The 20,237-nt window shown below is 45.0% G+C and overlaps 2 protein-coding genes across 2 annotated transcripts; both read left to right on the forward strand.

The window, feature by feature from the left end:
* The first annotated feature begins 3,052 nt into the window (after positions 1-3,052).
* LOC133975878 (mitogen-activated protein kinase kinase kinase 14) lies at positions 3,053-12,424 on the forward strand. Its single transcript, XM_062413897.1, has 15 exons — positions 3,053-3,252; positions 4,204-4,464; positions 4,776-4,851; positions 4,934-5,780; positions 6,250-6,387; positions 6,483-6,612; positions 6,695-6,823; positions 7,538-7,642; positions 8,387-8,553; positions 8,637-8,787; positions 9,441-9,959; positions 10,417-10,523; positions 10,601-10,721; positions 10,799-10,899; positions 10,997-12,424. The coding sequence occupies exons 2-15, from the start codon at positions 4,215-4,217 to the stop codon at positions 11,207-11,209; spliced, it is 3,054 nt and encodes a 1,017-aa protein (XP_062269881.1). The 5' UTR covers positions 3,053-3,252; positions 4,204-4,214; the 3' UTR covers positions 11,210-12,424.
* A 328-nt stretch (positions 12,425-12,752) lies between these two features.
* On the forward strand, positions 12,753-19,944 carry arf2b (ADP-ribosylation factor 2b). The gene is made up of 5 exons (XM_062413898.1): positions 12,753-12,862; positions 15,130-15,287; positions 15,576-15,686; positions 17,750-17,874; positions 18,050-19,944. The coding sequence occupies exons 2-5, from the start codon at positions 15,140-15,142 to the stop codon at positions 18,209-18,211; spliced, it is 546 nt and encodes a 181-aa protein (XP_062269882.1). The 5' UTR covers positions 12,753-12,862; positions 15,130-15,139; the 3' UTR covers positions 18,212-19,944.
* The last annotated feature ends 293 nt before the right edge of the window (positions 19,945-20,237 follow it).

Genomic DNA, 20,237 nt, shown 5'->3' on the forward strand with positions numbered 1-20,237 from the left:
GAACCAGTTCAGAGACACAGGAACCAGATTCATCTTTTCATGGGATGATTAATCATAAGGAACCGGCAGAGCATCAGCTGCTGCGTCTCCTCTGTCTTAGTTTCTCTTTGGACTCTTTGTCCAGGTTTTTATTCTTCTGTAAAAACAGACGTGAATGTACTTCGGCCTTATTCTGGAAAAAAATGCTGAGTCAGACTTGAGAAGACGAGTCGCCACTCGTTCAGGAAGCAGCTTTTCTGTGTTTATTGGTTCACGACGAGGACGTTGTGTATAATCTACATTTAGAGGTCATTTAAGTTTGTCTTACGTCTGTGAATTTGATGTGTGTTGATTTTATTTAATCCTTATATCCTCATTTAAAGACCCAGCAGTCATGAAGACTTTATAAATAGTTAAACATCATAGGAAAAGATCAACAGACGGAACAAAGAGCTTGACCTTCTCTCACGTCTCCGTCAGAGCTGCTCGGTGTCAGAGGGAGGTTCAGACCATCGTCAGGAAAACAACCACCGTGTTATTTTGTGTTTCTGTTGAGTGTTGATTTCTGTAAACACAGCTGAGAGATAAGAGCCAAGTACATCTCAGTGTCCCGGGGAAAAACAAATCCAGGGTTTGCTCCATCGGCACAGAACGAAAAACAAAGACTCAGAGACGCTGCTGTTGGTTTCCAGCTTCTGAACAACACACAAGGGCATCGTGTCCTGGCAGAGATGAAACTATCCAATTCAAAAACCTGTTTTCCACCCAAACTTTGATGGGTTTGTGTTGATCATGAAGATGTTGTGTGTGCATCCGGCTGCCAGAGAAGAAGAGTGTGATGGTTGTTGGCAGCGGACGCACCTGAAGGGAAAAACCTTCAGACGCTGCTCAGGGTGGAATCAGGTTCCTGGATTAGTTTCAATCTGTTAAAGGAAAATTGGATAAAGTTTAAAAAGATTCTTTGTCCTCGATGCGACAGTTGTTCATCGTAGAGTCTGTGTTTTTGTTTTGTAGCTTCAGAGAAACTGTGGAAGTTCACGAACACTAAGTCTGCTCCGGTCACTCATCGCTCAGCATGTCGTGAAGTGATGAGGATCCATCAAAATGTAACTTCCTAAAAAGTATATTCTCAAAACGCTTGATGCTCAGTGTCACTGCTGCTTTTAGAAACGTGTCCCGGCTGATTGTTGTGTTTTGATGCCTTTTAAATAACTTTAATTTGGGGGGGGGGGGGGGTCAAAGGGACTGAAATAAAGTTGTTGAAAATATCAGTTTGCTGGAGGTGATAATTAAATTGACTGAGGTCGTGTTTGAAGTCGAATCTGTCGCCCACTCACTTCCTGTGACCTTCTCCCTCCCGTCTCTTCTTACCCCCCCTCCCCCTCCCCCCCCGCCTCGTCATCAGAATGTTATGACAACCGGAGTAAACACCATAGGCAACTGTCCCACTTTGCTGTCCACTCCTCAGCCGATAAGGGGGGGGGGGTTCCTCCTCTGCCCTCTGGTGGCTGGACTCAGACGTGCGGCTCTTCTGCCTCAGTGGAAAACAATGGAGGACTCATGGGGCTTCAGTGAAATGAGGTCAGAGGCTCGTCCTCGGCGTTCGGCCTCATTGTTGAAGATCAGCAGGACGTCACTGATCTGGAAACAGCAGAGGAGCTTTGTCCCCAGAAATACACATCGACGGAAAACTTCTCTTTACATCTACTCTAGAACTGTTCACGTCCACTAAACAACACTTCTTCTCTAATGTTGTATCTTTATGTCACTTTTCAGATTAAAGGTATATAGTAAAACCTCTGAATATAACCACTTGACCAGATATGACTCTAAAGTACTGTTTTCATAAACTTCAGTAATAGTTGCTTATAATAGAACACTATCGGAGCCTTTACTGCATAGTGAGTACTTTTATTTTGATACTTTCTTTACTACCTACTTTAACTGAATTTAGCAACTTTCTTGCTCCTGTAGAAAATTCTATTTTCCACCTCGTGACAAAACAAGAACATTTTGTGCTTTGCGTTAGAAAAATTAAATCTGCCCAGCAACATGTCCAAAGCTCAACAATTAAGATAATTTATGAACACCATCTCCTGTTTCCAGTCTTTATGCTAAGCTAACTAGCTACAGGTCACTGATAAGCGAGTATGATCTCGATCTTTATCTAACGTTTGTCATTGTTCCAATAAACTGAAAACGAGAATTAGAAGAATACAAGTTTTTTATTGAAGCTCTCAAACATCTCATGGTGTTTTCATCGATCTGGTTCCAAGTGAAGAGTCACTGACGCTTCTCACGTCTAAGTTTAGCAGAGTCGACCCCGGTGACAAAAACCCTTTGACATGAAACTTCCTCTGAAGCTCCATTGGTCCGTCGCTGATCCCATTCACATGTTGCCAGGGAGAGAGACCCACACACTCACAGACACACACAGACACACACTGACTCACACACTCCCTCCTCTGGTATTTTGTTAATTCCCACAGGACTGTATAGATTCCAGTCGTCTCCCTGTGGGACAGCAGATGTGTTGGACACGACACTGACGCTTACATGTCAATCATCCAAATTATAAAACAGTCAAATCTTATTACACTCTGAATATTGACGTCTGTGATTGGCTGTTTCTTCTTCGATCATTTCACGACGACTCTTATCTACATGTTGGCCGTTGGGAGAGAACTGGGCCCAGACTGGGAACCAGTGGATTAGACCTAACTTCATATGAATAGTTTATCAAACTACAACAGTAACACAATTATGAGTATGAATTATTAAACTACATTCAGCCTCAACTACTACTGCAGCTTGTAGTAGTGTGCGTATACATATCATAAATAAATGTATTATAAAGTGTATTTATATTTCACTGCAGTGGAAGTCTTTAAAGTAAATGAAATGTTCAGGCTCCTAAAGGAGCTCGGGGTCACAGAGGGCATCTAGGTTGTTCTGTCGCTGGTATCTGTGTGTGGGAGGAGGAGGAGGAGGTGGAGGAGGAGAAGGAGGAGGAGGAGGGGGGGAGGAGGAGGTGGTGACAGAGGTGTAGAAGTTCATAACTCACACACATGGTTGACCAATCAGCTGAGGCTGCGGGGGCAGAAAGCCGGTAGGTTCAGTTGGACACTTCGAACACAGGACACAAGACAAACAGACACGAAGAGACGGAGGGACACACACCTTCATCCTGCTCCTCATCCTCCTCTTCCTCTTCCACCAGGATCACTGGACCTAACCTGAGACAGGAGGAACCCCCCTGATTGTCCCTGAGAGGTAACGTCCTCTGTGGGTTCAGCTGGAGGTTAGAACCCCCGGCGTCAGTCTGTGTTTGACTGGAGGTGTCCACAGGCCTCAGCTGGGAGGCAGGTGGATTCTGGGTAAAGTTCTCAGGAGGCCGAGGTGCATCATGGGAGGATCGTTAGAGACTTGAAGCAGGTGACGTAGATCTTTCTCCTGGATTCACCTGAGCTCCACTTTCTTTACAATTTGAATCAAGATCCAAATCAAAATACTAGTTCTGGAGATGGCAGTTGATTTTCCAGATTCACAGTGAAATGAAAGTTCCTCTTCGACCTCGTCCAGCTGCCGGAGGACGTGAGTTCGAGTCCCGTCTTTGTGTGTTGTGATCCATGTGTCTGCCGTCAACATGGTGAGCGGCTGAGAGAGACTCTGACAGCTGGAGCCAGTGGAAAGCATGTGGCTATTTATACCCCCCCTCCCTCCACCGGCTCGCTGCTGGTGTCTGTTCATTCACGCCCCGGCCGCGGCAAATACCATCAAAATGCCTGACCCTCACAAATCTGCTGCCGACTGCAGATGAATTGAAATCGTGGGTGTGTGTTTTTTAGGGTTGTATAAAGATGGACGACCTGACAGCTCCAATACGTACAATCTAAACAGCTTGATCGCCCCCTGGTGGCCGGCTGCAGTATAGGTCAGGAATCTGGCCTCCTCCAGGTTAGCAGACGGGAAATGGTCCAAAGTAAAAAGGACACAACAAATATGGTTTCCGTTGTTAAATTAGTTATTCAATGGCATAAAACATCCTGATTGACAGGTGACACCGACTTGAGATTGGTTTAGCCCACATGTGGGTGGGACCTGGATACCGGCACAAGATGGTGGCGCCCTTATCCCAGATGTTTTAGATTCCCACTGAGCAGTTTGTGTGTTGTGATGTTTTTATACGACTTTCCCTGTGTGTGTTTGTTCTTCCTCCTCCAGTTCACACAGCGATGGCGATTCCCCGGGTGTTTAACTCCAACACGCCGTTCATCATCGTGGCCGGAGGGTCTGAGCTCTCGTTTCTGGGCAAAGAGGACGACGGCGGCCATGTTGGCGAGGAGCAGAAGGACTCGCTGGTCCAGGTCATCGCGCCGCACCTCAACCGGGTGATGCAACACGGCACCGCCAAGCACGTGGTCACCGCGGGACAGGAAGTGGCTGCAGAGGATCCATGTGTCTCCATAGTCGCACAGGCTGAGAGTAAGACCCCATGTAGATCAGTGACCAGACGGAAACAGGGACTGAATGACAGTGCCAGAAAAAACCTTGAACACCCCCTGGTGGCTGGCTGCAGTATAGGTCATAAACCCTGTCTCCTCCATGTTAGCAGATGGGACAGGGACCAAACTAAAACATTATAATTATTGTTTTTTTAAATGGTTTCTGTCATTTGAGGTCGTTCTTATCAAACTGATGTTTCTTCCAGTTTGGTTTGAATTAATTATCTGATTATATAATATCTCTTCTTCATCATTCATTCTTAAAACTCTACGTTCTTCCCTCTGTCTCAGGAGAAGACTTCCAGGAGTTCAGTCCCACCACGACTCAGCGTCCCTACTCCAGATCTCAGCAGCTCAAAAAGCTCAGGTGTGTATGTGCCTGTAGGTTTTTACTACATATATATATATATATCTTTTTATATTCATGCTTTCCATCTTCTCATTTGCAGGTCTGACTTCAGAGGACCGTCCTTCCTCAGTGACACAGAGGACGAGGACCTGGACGAGGCCTCCAAACTCCCGCTCCACCACCTGCAGAGGAGACAGCGCAGGAAGACGGGAGCAGGACAGAGTCGGGAGGACGGAGGACAGCGTCCTGTGATCCGTGGTCTGTGGGTGCAGGAGATCGATTGGCTGAAATCAGCAGACGGAGACGCGACCTCGTCGGCTGAGGTCATCCCGCCTCCTCCTGAGTTCACTGACTCGTGCTCCTGCAGCGTCGGAGGCCGGCTCTCTGGTGGATGTGAAATCTGCAGCTGCACAGATGTGTGTGACTGTGTGGGAGGATCAGAGGACGTGTCTCCATCGGAGGATCGATACGGATCGAGAGAAACCGACGACTCATCGAGCTCTGACGGCCGAGGAGCGTCCGACTCTGATGGGTCCGCTCAGGACTTGGAATCTATTCGCACTCATGACAGTGACTCGGACTCGTCCTGCTGGGCAGACGATGACACACCGGCTCCTCAGAGCTCCGCAGTCCAGGCCGAGGTGTCCAGTTTGACCTTTGACCTGATGCAAGTGTCTGGTTTTAACTCTTGTCCCGCTGAGTGGGATTCTGACTCTACGGAGTGTGTGCAAAGCATGCTGGGACTTCCAGACTCCGTGAACACGTGTCGCCGTTCCTTCGGCTGCGATGACCTCAGTGACCTCGATGATGTTCTGGAGGAAATGAGAGGGAGAGTGACGCAGATGCCGAAGCAGTTTGTTTCCCCTTTCTTCAAGGATTTGATAGAACAGACGTTAAATGACTGGAAACCAAACGCACCCGTCAACGAAGGACTCGTCTTCCATCCTGTAAGATATTCACATCTGGATGATTTAGAGCTAATTAATTCTAAATTTACGAATGAAGAGAGACACGTCTGTCCCCCAGCGGCTGATTGGTCGATGGCCGACGGGCTCTGTGATTTAAATTCTTTTCTCTGTTTATTTAATCCATGATTAGGTTAAGTGCTTATCTTTGGATTTTGGACGTTGGTCAGAAAAAGGCATTTGAAGACTTTTTAGGTCTTTGGGAAACTTTTTCATTCCACAGATAAAACAATCAATGAAATAATAGAATCTGCAGATTAAACATTAACTAAATTTTTACTAGTTGCAGCATCAAGTTGTTTCTGACTCAGTTTGTATTTCTCTCCCAACATCTGCACAGACGTCAGTGACTGGAATATTTCCAAAGAGTCATTTCATGATCTCTATCTCTCGTCTGTTTTCTTCAGCCTGTTTCTCTCATCTCAGTTCTGTTGGGTCTTGTTTCCTGCAGCGGCTGCAGCCCAGTGCTCGGTGTCAGTACCGGGAGGGAGAGGAGTACTCCGTCCTGCACCACATCCAGAACGGCTCGTACGGTGACGTGTTCTGTGTTCGGGACAAACGGACGGGATTCGAATGTGCTGCCAAGAGGGTGAGTGCAGGGAGAGGGAGTGAGTCACTGAGTCACACCCAGAGCTTTGGAAGCAGATTCACTGATTGAGTTAACCTCCTGGTGTCCATGGTCAGATTCCACTGAGTCACCTCAGCCGTGAGGAGGTGAGCACGTGGAGCGCTCTGAACTCTCCCCGGGTCGTGGAGCTCTTCGGTGCTGTGAGGGAGGGGCTGAACGTGGTGCTGTTCATGGACCTGAAGCCAGGTACTCATCCAAACTACTCAAACCACATCTCATTCACAACCAGGACGCCACGCTCACAGACGACTTTTACAAACCTCCTCAGCTTGTTTGGCTCAGCTCCTGAAGGAGATGGACTCCCTGCCCGAGGACCTGGCCCTGCACTACCTCCACCAGTCACTGGGGGCGCTGGAGCACCTGCACCACAGGAGGGTCCTTCACTTGGATGTCAAAGGTCGGTTTTCGTACCTGTTTGTTTGTTTGCTTGTTTGTTTGTCAGCAGGATTACGCAAAAACTATTTGACCGATTTAAACTAAACTTGGTGGACGGATTGAACTCGGGCCAAGAAAGAACTGATTCCATTTTGGGGTTGATACCAACAAAGAGTCACGAGTCATTTGTAGAAGTTTGAATATCTACGAGCGCATGAGAAACGTTTGAGAAACTCTTCATCGTGTTTCTTGTTTTTTCCAGTTTTTATTACTTGTAATTAATCTCCACATGGCCTATATTTTATAAAAGTTCTCCAGTGGAGTTTGATGTGATGAAGTGATATTATCAGCAGCTTGTATAAGGAGACATGGAGGATGAATCCTGGTGAAGCCTCTAGCTGCTGCTCTCCTGTCAGCTAACATTCCTGATGATGGTTCCTAATCCTGAACGGACACCTCTCCCCTAAACCCAGAGTATAATCCCACTGAGAGGATGGAGCAGGACGAGGTCTCGAGTCAGGCCCCTGCGTCGTGCTGAGCAGCTTCACTCAGCCGACCGGGTCTCATCACATCACGTCTCCATGAAGAGGTGGAGAACAACAGGCCTTTATTTAGCCTCAGCCTTGTGCCACCTCGAGAGCAGGGAGCTGCCTGATTCCTCACTCATCTGCTTCATGATGAGCACCACATGAAAACAAGCTGTCTCTCCAAATCCTCTGTGTTGATTTTATTCCAGTTGACAATGTGCTGCTGTCTGCAGACTGCAGAGACACATTCCTCTGTGACTTCGGTCTCTCAGAGACGCTGGACGACAGCGGCCGGAGCACCAGAGCGTTCAGGGGTGAGTCAGCAGTTCACAGAGTTCACACACAGTCACATGGTCGTTCACGCTCATCGACTCAGAACACCAGGGGAAGGAGTCGCTGCTATAGATTCAACATATTGATCCTACTTGTTTTATTGAGAGAAATAAGAAATAAGAACCTAATGTTGTTGATCATGAAAAGTCTCATTCGTATCCTCGTCTGTGGCTCAGTCTCACCGTTTACTGTAGTGTTATCTTTAACAAGTTAGTGACGGAGCAGGAAAGCATTTCCTCATTATTATTTATTAATACAAAGAACAAGTGTTGTTTTCAGAAATGATCTCCTGAAGGTTCCAGAAAATTAGACACTTTACAAACATACATATAATATCGGTCAAGGTCCAAATCCGTCATGTTCATTTGGACGTATTTCTAAAGCTACTAAAGATTCATGTAAACTGTTGATTCTCTACAGAATCTACATTATTTCCTCTGCACGTCGGTGCTAGATCGAGGTTTGTGTCTCTTTTTGTTACCGCACAGCTTTGACTTCAGACCACTCCCTCACTTTGAATCCCAGATTATCTCCCTCGGGGCCAATTAGGACATTATCCACAGTTTTTATTCGAGGAAGCTGGAAACTCCTCAGCAACTGACTCAGAGGTTTGCGTTCTCACACACGGCCTCTCCCATGAATTCCAGGGGAACATCTGGAGTTCAGAGCAGCTCTGAAAGCAGCGTTAGTGTCTTGAAAGTTAAATTCCGTGTGTGTTGATGAAGGAGCTGCTGCGTTCCCGGGCACAGAGACGCACATGGCCCCGGAGGTCGCTCGAGGAGATGGACTCTGTGCGAAGGCCGACGTGTGGAGCAGCTGCTGCATGTTACTGCACATGCTCAACGGGTGTCATCCATGGATACGTTACTACTCCCACCCGCTGTGTCTGCAGGTAAAGACACCAAGGTCTTTATTTAACATCTAGATTTAGGTTGAACAAAACGATACCGAGGTGTTTCTCCCTCTCCTGCTCAGATCGTCAACGAGCCCCCCCCTCTGTGGGAGGTCCCGTCCACCTGCAACAACTTCACGGCCAAAGTGTTCAGAGCCGGACTCCAGAAGGACCCGGACAGACGGGCCTCCGCCAAGGAGCTGAGGAGGAAAACCACCAAGGCTCTGAGAGCAGGTCACAGCAGCACAACGTCCTCTGTGGTAGAAAGTACACTTACTTAAGTACTTCAGTACAAGGCTGAGGTACTGTTACTTAACCCAAGCATTTAATTCTACTTCACACATCTATTCCACTGCAAGGGAAGAGTATTTGTACTTTATATTCAACCACAGAGCATTTATTTGACAGCTTTACTTAGTTACAAATACATAAATGTAATAAGGTTGTCTGAAGTGTCTGAACTTCTGAGACTAAATATAAACAAACTGTAAATAAAGTAGAAAAAACAAACTTGAGCATCGACAACAGTTAAATGCTATTTCTATTATTTTGTTTTCGATTGGTTTGATAAGGCAGTGCTCAGTGATCAATAGAAAACTTAACACTTAGGTTAATTTTCATCTCTTGTCCAATATATCACTAAGTTATTTAATTCTTTAATACATTGTTAAATTGAAACTTTAAATGAAGGATCTGATTATTCAGATATTAAAAGATGAATTTTGCTCTAGTGTGTGAAATAAAGAATCTGATCTCAGGTTCTTTCATTTAAATATATAATTTGCTGCTCAACAAATGAAGATCCTCACATCTTCCTGTTTAATAAGCTGGAAACATCAAATGATTATAGATTATTTCTCTGTTGGTCATCGATTCTCTTTTTGCAGTGGGAGGTTTGAGTCACTGCTCGGTCCAAGCTGCCTGTGAGGTTCTGCACTGTGGCAGGAGGACCCCCCCTCTGTCCCCTCTGATCCCCACAAATAAACCATCAGCCCCCGCGCCAGCTCCCATGATGCACTGGGTGAGCCCCTGGAGAACCACGGCGGTGGACGAGGACTTTGGCGAAGACTCTGACGTGGAGGCAGATTCTTTCAGCGGGGAGTCGGACTCGCCGCCCAAATCCCTGAGGGACGAACTGGACTGGGACTCGGGCTCTGACTCGGACGTGGATATTTACATGGGGGAGGAGGATCTCATCCAGGAGATGTGGACAAAGATGGACAGGGACTACGAGGGCGACTGGGAGGAGGAGGGACGTGAGGAAGAGGAGGATGAAGAGTGGGAGTCTTCAGTGTCCACAGATTATCTCCGAGCTCTCAGAGGCCTCTTCCCTCTGCTGCAGAAAGGTCAGCAGGCGAGTGACAGCCCGTGTGGATCCGACCCCGAGCTGGAACATCTCAGAGACGGTGAGGGACAGGAGGGGTGGACACAGCTCAGGAGAGGGGACACACTAATATCTGGTCCAAAACTATTTTTGTTTCAGTGAAAGTTTTTGAGGATAATGTTTAGATACAGTTATTTTTCCTTTTGATTATTTTGAGTAAAGGTTTTGATTTTGTTTCACTGTCATTGATCGTGGCTACAAAGAAAGAAGAATGTTGTTAACTAAACCTGTTTATACTCAATTTATCAGTGTAATATTCTTTCTTATAAACTAAATATCTGATATCTGGTATCTGTTGATTTATTTCTAGAACAAAATGAGTTTAAAGTCAAACGTGTTCATGTTGCAGCTTCAGTCTCGATGTTTGATAATCAAATCACATTTTCTTTGTTGTGTGAAATGTTTGAAACCATAAACGACAGGATTTATAATATTTAATGGATTTTTTTCACTGATCTAAACTTGTTGTCTCTCACCAGACGTGGCTCTTGGCACCACGCTCCAGACCCCCTCCCCTGAACCTCGAGACGACCCCCCCTCCTGTTTCAGCTGCTCGGACACGTCGCAGAGAGACGCCTCAGAGAAGGTGAGTTCACACACACTGATGTGTACACACTGAATGTACATTAAAACATTAAACCATGGAACTCTGTGTTTGTGAAGGACTCGGACCATTCCTCTGACGACCTGAGCTCTGGAGTCTTCTCCTCCTGCGACAGTCACACAGACGGACGCCTGGAGTGGTCGGCCTCGGCCAATCAGCCGTCGTCCTGCTGCTTTGAAGGTGAGATGTCCTCCTCCTGCCGCTGAGCAGTGTGTGGTCCTCTGGCCTCTGTGTTCTCAAGGCTGTGACTCCTGCAGGTGTTGACATCTGGATCGAGAACGTCCAGGGCCAGTGTCTGAGGATCCGAGAGCGACGGCAGGTCAAAGTCGGACACGTCGCTCTGGGAATCAGTGACCAGGTAGAAACACATCCAGAGCTTTAAACTGTGGATGATAGAATTGGTCCTTTCTGCTGTTGGTACTTGTGTAATGAAGTTCCTGTCTTGTGTCTCTGAGATCTCGGGGAAGCCCTTCACTCTGGAGACCCTGGACAGGAAGCTGGTGTCGTTCGAGGAGGAGGTCACGGGGTCGTGTGTGTGGCTGCGTTGTGTCTCTGCGCCCGACACATGTCATCGCTGGAGCTGGAGGGTCCGAGACGGGAAACTGGAGCTGCAGGAGGAGAACTCACAGTTTGTCTCGTGGCTGTTTGTTGATAAAAGCCCACGGTGACGATCCCGGGGGGTCGATGCTGCTGCTGGAGGACAAACGTGAGACGAGAGAATTACATGTTGTAGCATTTTTGTACGTTATTGCAGATTTCTGTTTGTGGACGCACATGGAATGTGCCCTACAAGATGTAGGAGAGAAACATGAGTATTATGGGAACCATTTCTGAATAAAGCATCATTTATGAAAGGTTTATAAGTGGTAATCAATATCTTAATGGTTCATTAATGACTTTATAATACTGGGTTGCCAGGTTGTGAGAACAAAACCCTCTTACAGAAAAACACTTTTCTTTTTACCTCTTCAATCCACGAGGGAGAAAGTTTGAACAGCTGCAGAACATCTGGACCAACATGTTTTCACCTGATCATTAACATTTACAACAACAGACTTTATGGATTAGTGTCACACATTTGCAGGCGAGTGAAACACTTTTTATGATGAACTGAAGAGCTAAAAAGAATACATGTAAAGAATATTTATTTATATATATCTATATATCGCTTGTTTCATTGATGATTAAAGTCCTTGATTGTAGTTCCCAAACCCTGAATCAATGGATTGATCTTCTAAAAGCAATGCCCTGTTATGTATATATACAAATAGATTAATATATATGTGTGTGTTTATATATATATATATATATATATACACATAAATATGTATTTTTATGTATGAGAGAAAATTACAATTCAAATTGTAGAAATGTTAAATAGTGCAAATGTGTATAAAAGTACCAGAAGTACTGGAATGAATATTAAAGGTGTATCATGAATAGTAATGGATTATTTCATATACATATAATATTATGTAGAGTAAATGCGTGTGAACACGTCTTTAAACAGTTTTTAAAACACTGTATTAATATAGAAGTTCTTCCTGTGTCCGTTATTTAAACTCTAAACAGAATCCAGTTCTCACACGTTAGTTAAAACACTGAAGCATTGTCATGATACAATAAATGAGAAATTAAATTGGTTCTGTCAGAAAAAATGTGTTTGACTCTTTTCTGTGTGAGTTTTATTTTATTTATCAGAATCATTGAGGCTTTTTCATCATAACAAATGTTCATAATACTTTAATTTGTTGTGGTTTTTGTTTAATGAATTTAAGACAAATTGTCGACACATTTCACGTTTTCAGCTTCTTCTGTTTAAAGTGTGGAGTTTGTGTGACATGAACATTTAGACACAACTAACTAATGAGTATTTACCTGCAGGGTTCAATTAGACTTCCTGAGCTTTGGAATTTGTTGTGTGTTGTTGTGTATTTTTGTGTTGTTGTGTGTCTGTGTGTATGTGTTTGTGTGACTGTGTCTGCTTTGTGATGAGAGTGTGTGAGTTGTGGGAATGTGTGTGTGTGTTAGTGTGTTTGGGTGTGTTAGTGTGTTTTAGTGTGTGTGTGTGTGTGTGCGTAGCTTGAACAAACTTCACTTCCTCGACATTTTGTGAACCATAGAGCACACAGAGCTGTGGAGGCTGTGATTGGTCGGCGGGGCCACGGGGGCGGGCTCTTAGTTACACCATGTGAGCGCTGATTGGACGCTCTGTGATAGTGGGACGTGTCCGTACGCCGGTGTCTCCCTTGTTGCGCAAGACGCCATTTTGGAGCGACAGCGACAGATAACGGAACGATCGAGAAGCTGCGTTTTTAAAGGTAAATATGCGCATTGACGCGATGCTTTTGGTTTAAAACGCAAGTTAACGTGAATCAGTCTCTACTTTGTCCGAACTGCGCGTTTTAATCCACGTTTCAGTGCTACGTCACGGTGCGCTGTCGTTACTGTGACGCGGCACTTAGCTAGCGGCGTTAGCATGGCCGCTAGCGCAGTTCCGACAAGACCGAAAAGCCACTGAGAGAAAGCAGTTGGAGCCCGAGCGACGCCTGACGCCACACTCCGCTGGTGCGTGTCTCGATACCGCGTCGCGGTGTGTGATTTAAACCGATGCGCCCGGTCGGATCGTCGCCTGTTAGCTGGCGGCTAGCAGCTAGCTAACTGGCCGGAGCATCCGCCCTTACAGTGGCTAACGTTAATCTGCTCCGCGTCGCACCGACCGGCCGACAGCACGTCACTTCATCCGCTCACTCCGGGGAAAGATCACACGTACAATAGTTAAATTCACACGCAGATTTCTGGGGGTTTAGATCGTGGTTACGTCGAGGTTTCGCCGGAGCGTCGGCCTCCTGCTAAGGTCGGGGTGTTGTTAGCATGCTAGCAGGCGCCCCCTCCGTAACACTATCCGTGTTGCCGACAGTTCACCAGCTGGAGCAGGCCTCTGTTCGCTGGTGCTCGGGTTTCTGCGACGGTTATCCGGTTACCGACGCGTCCCGGTCCGCCGCCGTCGGTTGTTATCGTGACATCAACCCTCAGGCAGCGTTACAACCTTAAATAAACCCGTCGCCACGTTTGTACGATGTAGAAAACCACCACTTCCTCAAACCCCCAGTGGACGTGTTCTAGATGTCAAGTTGTGTCCGAGCGACAGTAGAACATCCAGATACGATCCACGGTTCAGCTGAATCTCATTTTAATCACCTGTTCGGTCTGCTGGACATTTCTTAATTCATTATTTTGCTTTCCTGTGAAACCAGTTGAGAACGAGGAAGCTGCCCAGTGGGAACATTCCCATGGGTCGTGTTGGTCCAACCAAAAGCCTTTGGCCACAGATATTAAGTCAACTCTCATTTATAGATGAGATTAACTCAGTCTTTACATTAACAACCAATAATCAACCATTTTCGAATACATTTCATTCAAAATATTTTTTTTAGTAATGCAGTTTTTCAAAAATATTCACTGATAATTCCCCAGAGCTTTTTGGTGTTAAGTGTTCATTTTCAGTTATGTTTAATCTAGAGGTAATTTCCTTCTAAATTTATTATTATAATGGGTGATATTTTTGTTAGTGGTTCCTTTCTCATGAGTGTTAACGACAGACGATGCCGCACCTTGTTACACCCTATGAGACACATTATAATTGGTGAATAGGGTGTAACAATGTATAAAAATAACATTTGAATTATCTTGTCTTAAAATTGTGGAAAATGTCCCATTTAAATTCAATAATCACATCTATTGAAAAGCACATTTGAGAGGTTGGAAACGTTAAGTGTTTGACATTTGAGTTGTGACATCATTCTTGCTCAAGTGTCATAAAATAGTGAATCGTATTTTTGATATTTTCTTCATTCCAAGATTACGTCTTCATGATTCTTTTTTTCTGACTTATACTTAAAACTAGAAACTGTTGCTTAACAAAAGTGGTAAAATAGTCTTTCAATCCATCAAGATACTTTCAGATTAATTCACCAAACATTTCTGCTCTGGTTCACTTTACAATCGGACATAACAGGAAAATATAATTTCGAGAATCTTGAACCCGTGAAAAATGTCTAAAAACTTTAAATAACAAACGAATCATAAAAGTATTTCACTTCCTTGTTGACTGACTAATCCGTGCATCTCCACACTTCTTATGTTTAGCATCATTGTCGTGACAAAGCGTCAGAGTTAATGCAGAGACCAGGACAATAACTAGTGTTGGAGGTTGAGTGATAATGTAAAGTCACAAACCTTAACCCCCAATGTTTAACCATTAGCTTAAGTAAACATCTCGGCTGTGCTCCGGTGTTACGCCTTAACTGCTTTAACAGAGGGCCGTGACGGTATGGATTTTCTCTTGCTGCAGTAAAGCCAGTTCTCCAGACTTCACTCGCAGGTCATGTCTGAAAATGGCTTCACTGTGCTGCGTTGGGTGCTGATCATGAAATGAAATATTTACTACCAGGGTACTCACCTCAGTGACAGGTGGTACTTTAATTGTTATCTTGATCGTGCACTCTCTATCTGCTCCTTTCCTCTTTGTGAAACTGAGAAGCTCTACACCCCTAACTCTTCTTCCTCCTCTCTCCTCCTCCGGCAGCTTCGTCACCATGGGGAATTTAATGGCGAGCCTGTTCAAGGGCCTGTTTGGCAAAAAGGAGATGAGGATTCTCATGGTCGGCCTCGATGCTGCTGGCAAAACAACCATCCTATATAAACTGAAGCTTGGAGAGATAGTCACCACCATTCCCACCATTGGTATGAACATCTACGTCATAATTCAACTCCCTCTGCAGATGCTTTCTCTGTTTGTTTTGAACAGGTTTTCCTCGTCATTGTAGGCCTGGCTGCCTTTTGATTGAAAGTATTCCATTATCTGAATAGTTGGTGGTTTGTTTTCTGCTTTGTTTCCCAGCCCTGCTCTGTTGAGCTAATTTTAAGCTCTGGGACACTTGCACTGACCCAAAGCTTTTAATTAACCTGGAATTAATTAAAGTTTCAAAATATTTTGTCTGTGACTCATCTGTTTTCCTTTCCTCTTTCTAGGTTTTAACGTGGAAACTGTAGAATACAAGAACATCAGCTTCACAGTGTGGGACGTGGGCGGTCAGGACAAAATCAGGCCATTGTGGCGCCACTACTTCCAGAACACTCAAGGTGAGGGGACGTTATGTTTGCTGGCAGTGGTGTCAGTGACCATTACTGCCAATAGGTGGCCTCGCTGATGCATAAAAGATGATCTTAGCGTTAGAGAACCAATGACTCATACACCATTGTTCAATTCTCAAAGGGAGTATTGTGTTGTTCCCCCCTGAATGGAATTAATTTGTGTGAAAGCTCTGTAGGATGAGATATGTCAGCTGCAGCTAAATTGTCAGTTCAACCAGTATTTTGATTAAGTTTTACAACGATCCGTTAAATACAAAAGTCCATTATGATTTGAGATAATTCAGCAGTTTAACACCTGGTGGATCTTCTCACCGTCTTCTTCAAACAAACAAACATCACCATCCACACACGGAGCATCCAGGTGCAAAATTAAACGTGTGAATCCTTTTTGGATGTGACGGTTGCATTCAGCATCATTTATCAAACCCAGTCCAGGGACAGGATGTCTTACTTCAGACCAAACCCAGGGGTTCTTACATGTCACTTTGATCATTTCAGGCCTCTCAATAGCCTTCAAATAAAAATAATCCACAAAGGAAAATCTCTTCATTTCCATATTGAACTTACCGTAACTTGCTCTGATGTAAAGTGCGAGAGTTGGTTTGACTTATTTGTCATATTCATCCTCTTTCTTCCACTGAGTATTGGCTCCTTTGGTTTAGTGATCATTTGACGAGTCTGTAAGTTAACAGACTGTGTTTGTACATATGAGGCTACTCCTGTTACAGGCTTGAGTTCTACGTGCGACCACGTTGTCAGCTCCTACAGAAAACCAAACAAAACAAAAGTGAGCGACATGATAATGAAACCTTGGTACACATTAAAAACACTAAACTGACTCTTGTACCAGAGAATCATCGCAGATCATTTGTCTTCATGGTGACAAATCTACCCAGAGACCTTTATCTTTTTCTTGTCCCCGAGAGACACAACACTAAATTCGTTCAAATATATTTTAAATGAGATTCAAATGCTTCTGAGTCCTGATTGCTCAGGAGGGCGGAGCTTATTGGGTTCCTCCAAAAGAGGAGGTCTGAATCAAACTGAACCAAGGTTCGGTTCGTTTTCAGAGTAAACCCCATTTTTCTGCCGGTGATAAAATGTTTGTTTGAAGAGTTAAGTAGAATCAGTTTCTCTCTGAGTCTGAGCACGTTCTGCTGAGTCTCCTTTTCAAAGTGTCTTCTCCACTAAAATGCTGCATTTTGATAAAGGCAAGTCGTAAAATGTCTTGGCAGCACAAAGTCATAAATAATGATACCATCAAAGTTTTTCAGCTTTTAGTTTGATGGGATTTTTCAAACCCGACTGGGCCACAGTTAACAAGCAACTCATTTTTTTATCTTATTTTTGTGTCATTGTTCTGCAGCGTTTGGTAAAGTGACAGCACAATTTTCATAGCTGGCTTTTAATATCCAGTTTTTCGGAATAATTATGACAACGTTTTGAGGTCATTGTTTGCGATAGCGTCTGGAGCTGCTCTCATCAGAGCACGAGGCTTTGATCGGGTCAAAGAGACTCATTAAGCAGCACAAACATTTGCACATAATTAATTATTAATCAGGGAAAGTCACAGCTTTTGATCTGGTCGAGAAAACAAGTCTTCTCTAAATGACATTTCTGTGTTACAGCGGATTATTTGGCTGTTCTCAACCACAGGCCCTTTCTTAAAATGGACGTAGAAAACAATTTGGAATTGTTGGAAACCTGTATTGTGTGTAATGACCAGTAGGGGGCGACTCCACTGGTCGTTACTATAGAAGTGTATTACTCCACTTCTCACTTTATAACGTCAGGAAACATTTTCCTCCGGAGTTTGTTTCAGTCGCTAGTTTCAAGTCTTCAATACATCTGATGTTCATTTAGTAAATTCTGACCATTTAGAGCCAAACAGACCATAAAGCCCAGTGTGTTAGTGGGTGGATACCACACAGGGATTGACAGCTACTAATGTCCAATGGGTGTAGATCTCAGGTGTAGGTGGGCTTGTAGTGTCCTCAGGCCACGTTGAGAGGACACTTACTAAATCACCATCACTCTGTGTGTGTGTGCAGGGCTCATCTTCGTGGTGGACAGCAACGACAGGGAGAGGGTGAACGAGGCGAGGGAGGAGCTGGCCAGAATGCTCGCCGAGGACGAGCTCAGAGACGCAGCGCTGCTCGTTTTCGCCAATAAGCAGGTGAGTCTCCTACCTGCGTCTCCAGAAGCTGGTCTGAGGTCTTCACACCGAGCTCGAGGACTCTATGAATCAGCCTCCCTGTGCATTAGAGATTTAAGAACTTTTAAAATCATCTTTAATATCCTGCTTCATATTAAACCTGCCTCCTGATGAACGTTGTCGTCTTCTCCACCAGGATCTCCCCAACGCCATGAACGCTGCAGAGATCACAGACAAGCTGGGCCTGCACGCCCTCCGCCAGCGCAACTGGTACATCCAGGCCACCTGCGCCACCAGCGGGGACGGCCTGTACGAGGGCCTGGACTGGCTCTCCAACCAGCTGAAGAACCAGAAATGATCCATTCCACCAGTTTAGATTTATTTTTTTTGTTTTGTTTGTTGTTTATTTTTTCTGTTTCAACACAGCGGCAGCACCGGACCCAGGCCCCTCCGCTCCCATCGAACCTCCACCCTTCAACCCCTGCTCCTTCTGTCAAGAACTTCCATCATTCCCTTGCCCCCCCCCCCCTCCTTCTCTCTCCCCTCGTCAGTGGGGCTCTAGCCTGTGCTGCTTGTGTGTGGCCGTGTGAGTGTGTGTGTGTACGTGTGTGTACCTTGTGTGTTCAGCGAGAGTGTGTGGGTGTGAAGGCGTCTCTTGTGTGCGTTGGCTGGGATTGGGAGTAACCCTGGCGTGCCTTTTACACCCCTCCTGTGAAATCAGCAGTCTGGTTTTCAAGCCACTCCCTCTCTCTCTCTCTCTCTCTCTCTCTCTCTCCATCTCACTCTCACTCTCTCTCCATCCACCAACCTCCCCCCCCACTCTCAGTCTTGCACGGCCCCCTTCCCCCCCCACCCTTACTCTCCAGAGGAAGCATGGTTTTCATACGGCAAAGAAAGAGCAAGGGTGAAAGCTCTCCTCCCCTGTGTCTCGCTCCCCCCGCCCTGTAGTATCTCTGTTGACTAGAATTGTTCGCCCGCGTTAGACCGAATGCTACATGTTCATTTCAACCTCTATTGATTTTCAACCCACCAGTTAGAGATTCAGTAAATTGCATCTTAACCTGTATCAGGTCGACGCAATCACAAAAACAAGAAAACAACAACAACAAAGGCCCATCCTTGATCATTCTTGTGTCACTTGAAAATCATGCTGTTTGTTTTATTATTATTATATTGGAATATAACAGATTATTCTTAGCAATGGTTCTCCAATGAACACTACCTTTCTCTCCCCCTGCCCCAACCTCCCCCCCCACTAAATGAGCCCGTGAAGCACAAGGCAAGCCAACAATCTTAATAAAGTCGACGTCATAAATTAGAAACCTGCAAGTATATGCAATTCTAGTCTTTTCCGATTCTTTTGGTAGCTGGATTTGGATTCACTGGATAAAATTGGATTTTTCAAGGCGACCTCCAGAGTAATTAATCATTCTGACAGTGTTCCTACTTACTGCAGGTGGAAAACCAGGTGTTGGGCATTTCACAAACGTCAGCCGGTTGAGACAGTGTCCCGATACATTCAAGCTTCACATGTTATTCCTTTCAGAGATGTTACATGTTTTTTTTTTCTGTAACTAGTTTTAGCATTTCTATTTGTACTATGACTGCTGAACCAAATGCATTGAGCAGTATGACAAATCCTGTATATGGAAGTAGTGTGTCCTCGAGGGCCTGAACTGCGTACGGAGGTTTTTCCTCACCAACGGTTGGCAGTTACTCTCTGAAACCTGAAAAGCATCCAGCTGTCTAGCGCTTGGGGTTGGGATGAAGGATTGGCACCAAATATGAAGGCTTCTCTTCCTGTGAATGGTCCAGACACGAAGAAGGAAAACCCAGTGTGACCGTCTGGGTGTTCGCAGGCTCCTACATTCTTCACGACTGAAAGCCCCGACCCGAACTCTGTGGTCGACCTGTGTGGGGGAGTGGGTGTGCAGTGAGCTGGTCGAGGTCCGGCGGGCGTCCTCAATGCAGATCCGTAGGGGTTAAGCTGGCACTTCTGTCAAGAATGATTGTAAATCTGTTAAGTTCCCCTGTAAACTGTTTCTGTGGGGATTTCCTGAACACATTAATAAACATGATTTGATCCAACAATTGATGGAGAAACTGACTTTTCTTTGGTTTCAAGTCTCGTTTTGGTTTTTAAATGATAATATAACATAATCATGTTTAATTTTCTCCTTTGATTGATATTAAACATCTCGCTGAGGCTGAACAAGCTGAGCCAACGGGATAAACAAGTGTCCAGCTCAGTGTCAAACACCAGGGGGAGACAGAGAGGCCTGTAGATGATTAGCCTTTGTTTAACATGTTTTCAAAAAAATACATTTTGTACTTTCTGGTCTAGATAAAAAATGCAGAAATTATCCTTTGTCAACACCAAGAAA

The sequence above is a fragment of the Platichthys flesus genome, chromosome 20 (assembly GCF_949316205.1).
Source record: "Platichthys flesus chromosome 20, fPlaFle2.1, whole genome shotgun sequence".
Lineage (NCBI taxonomy): Eukaryota > Metazoa > Chordata > Actinopteri > Pleuronectiformes > Pleuronectidae > Platichthys > Platichthys flesus.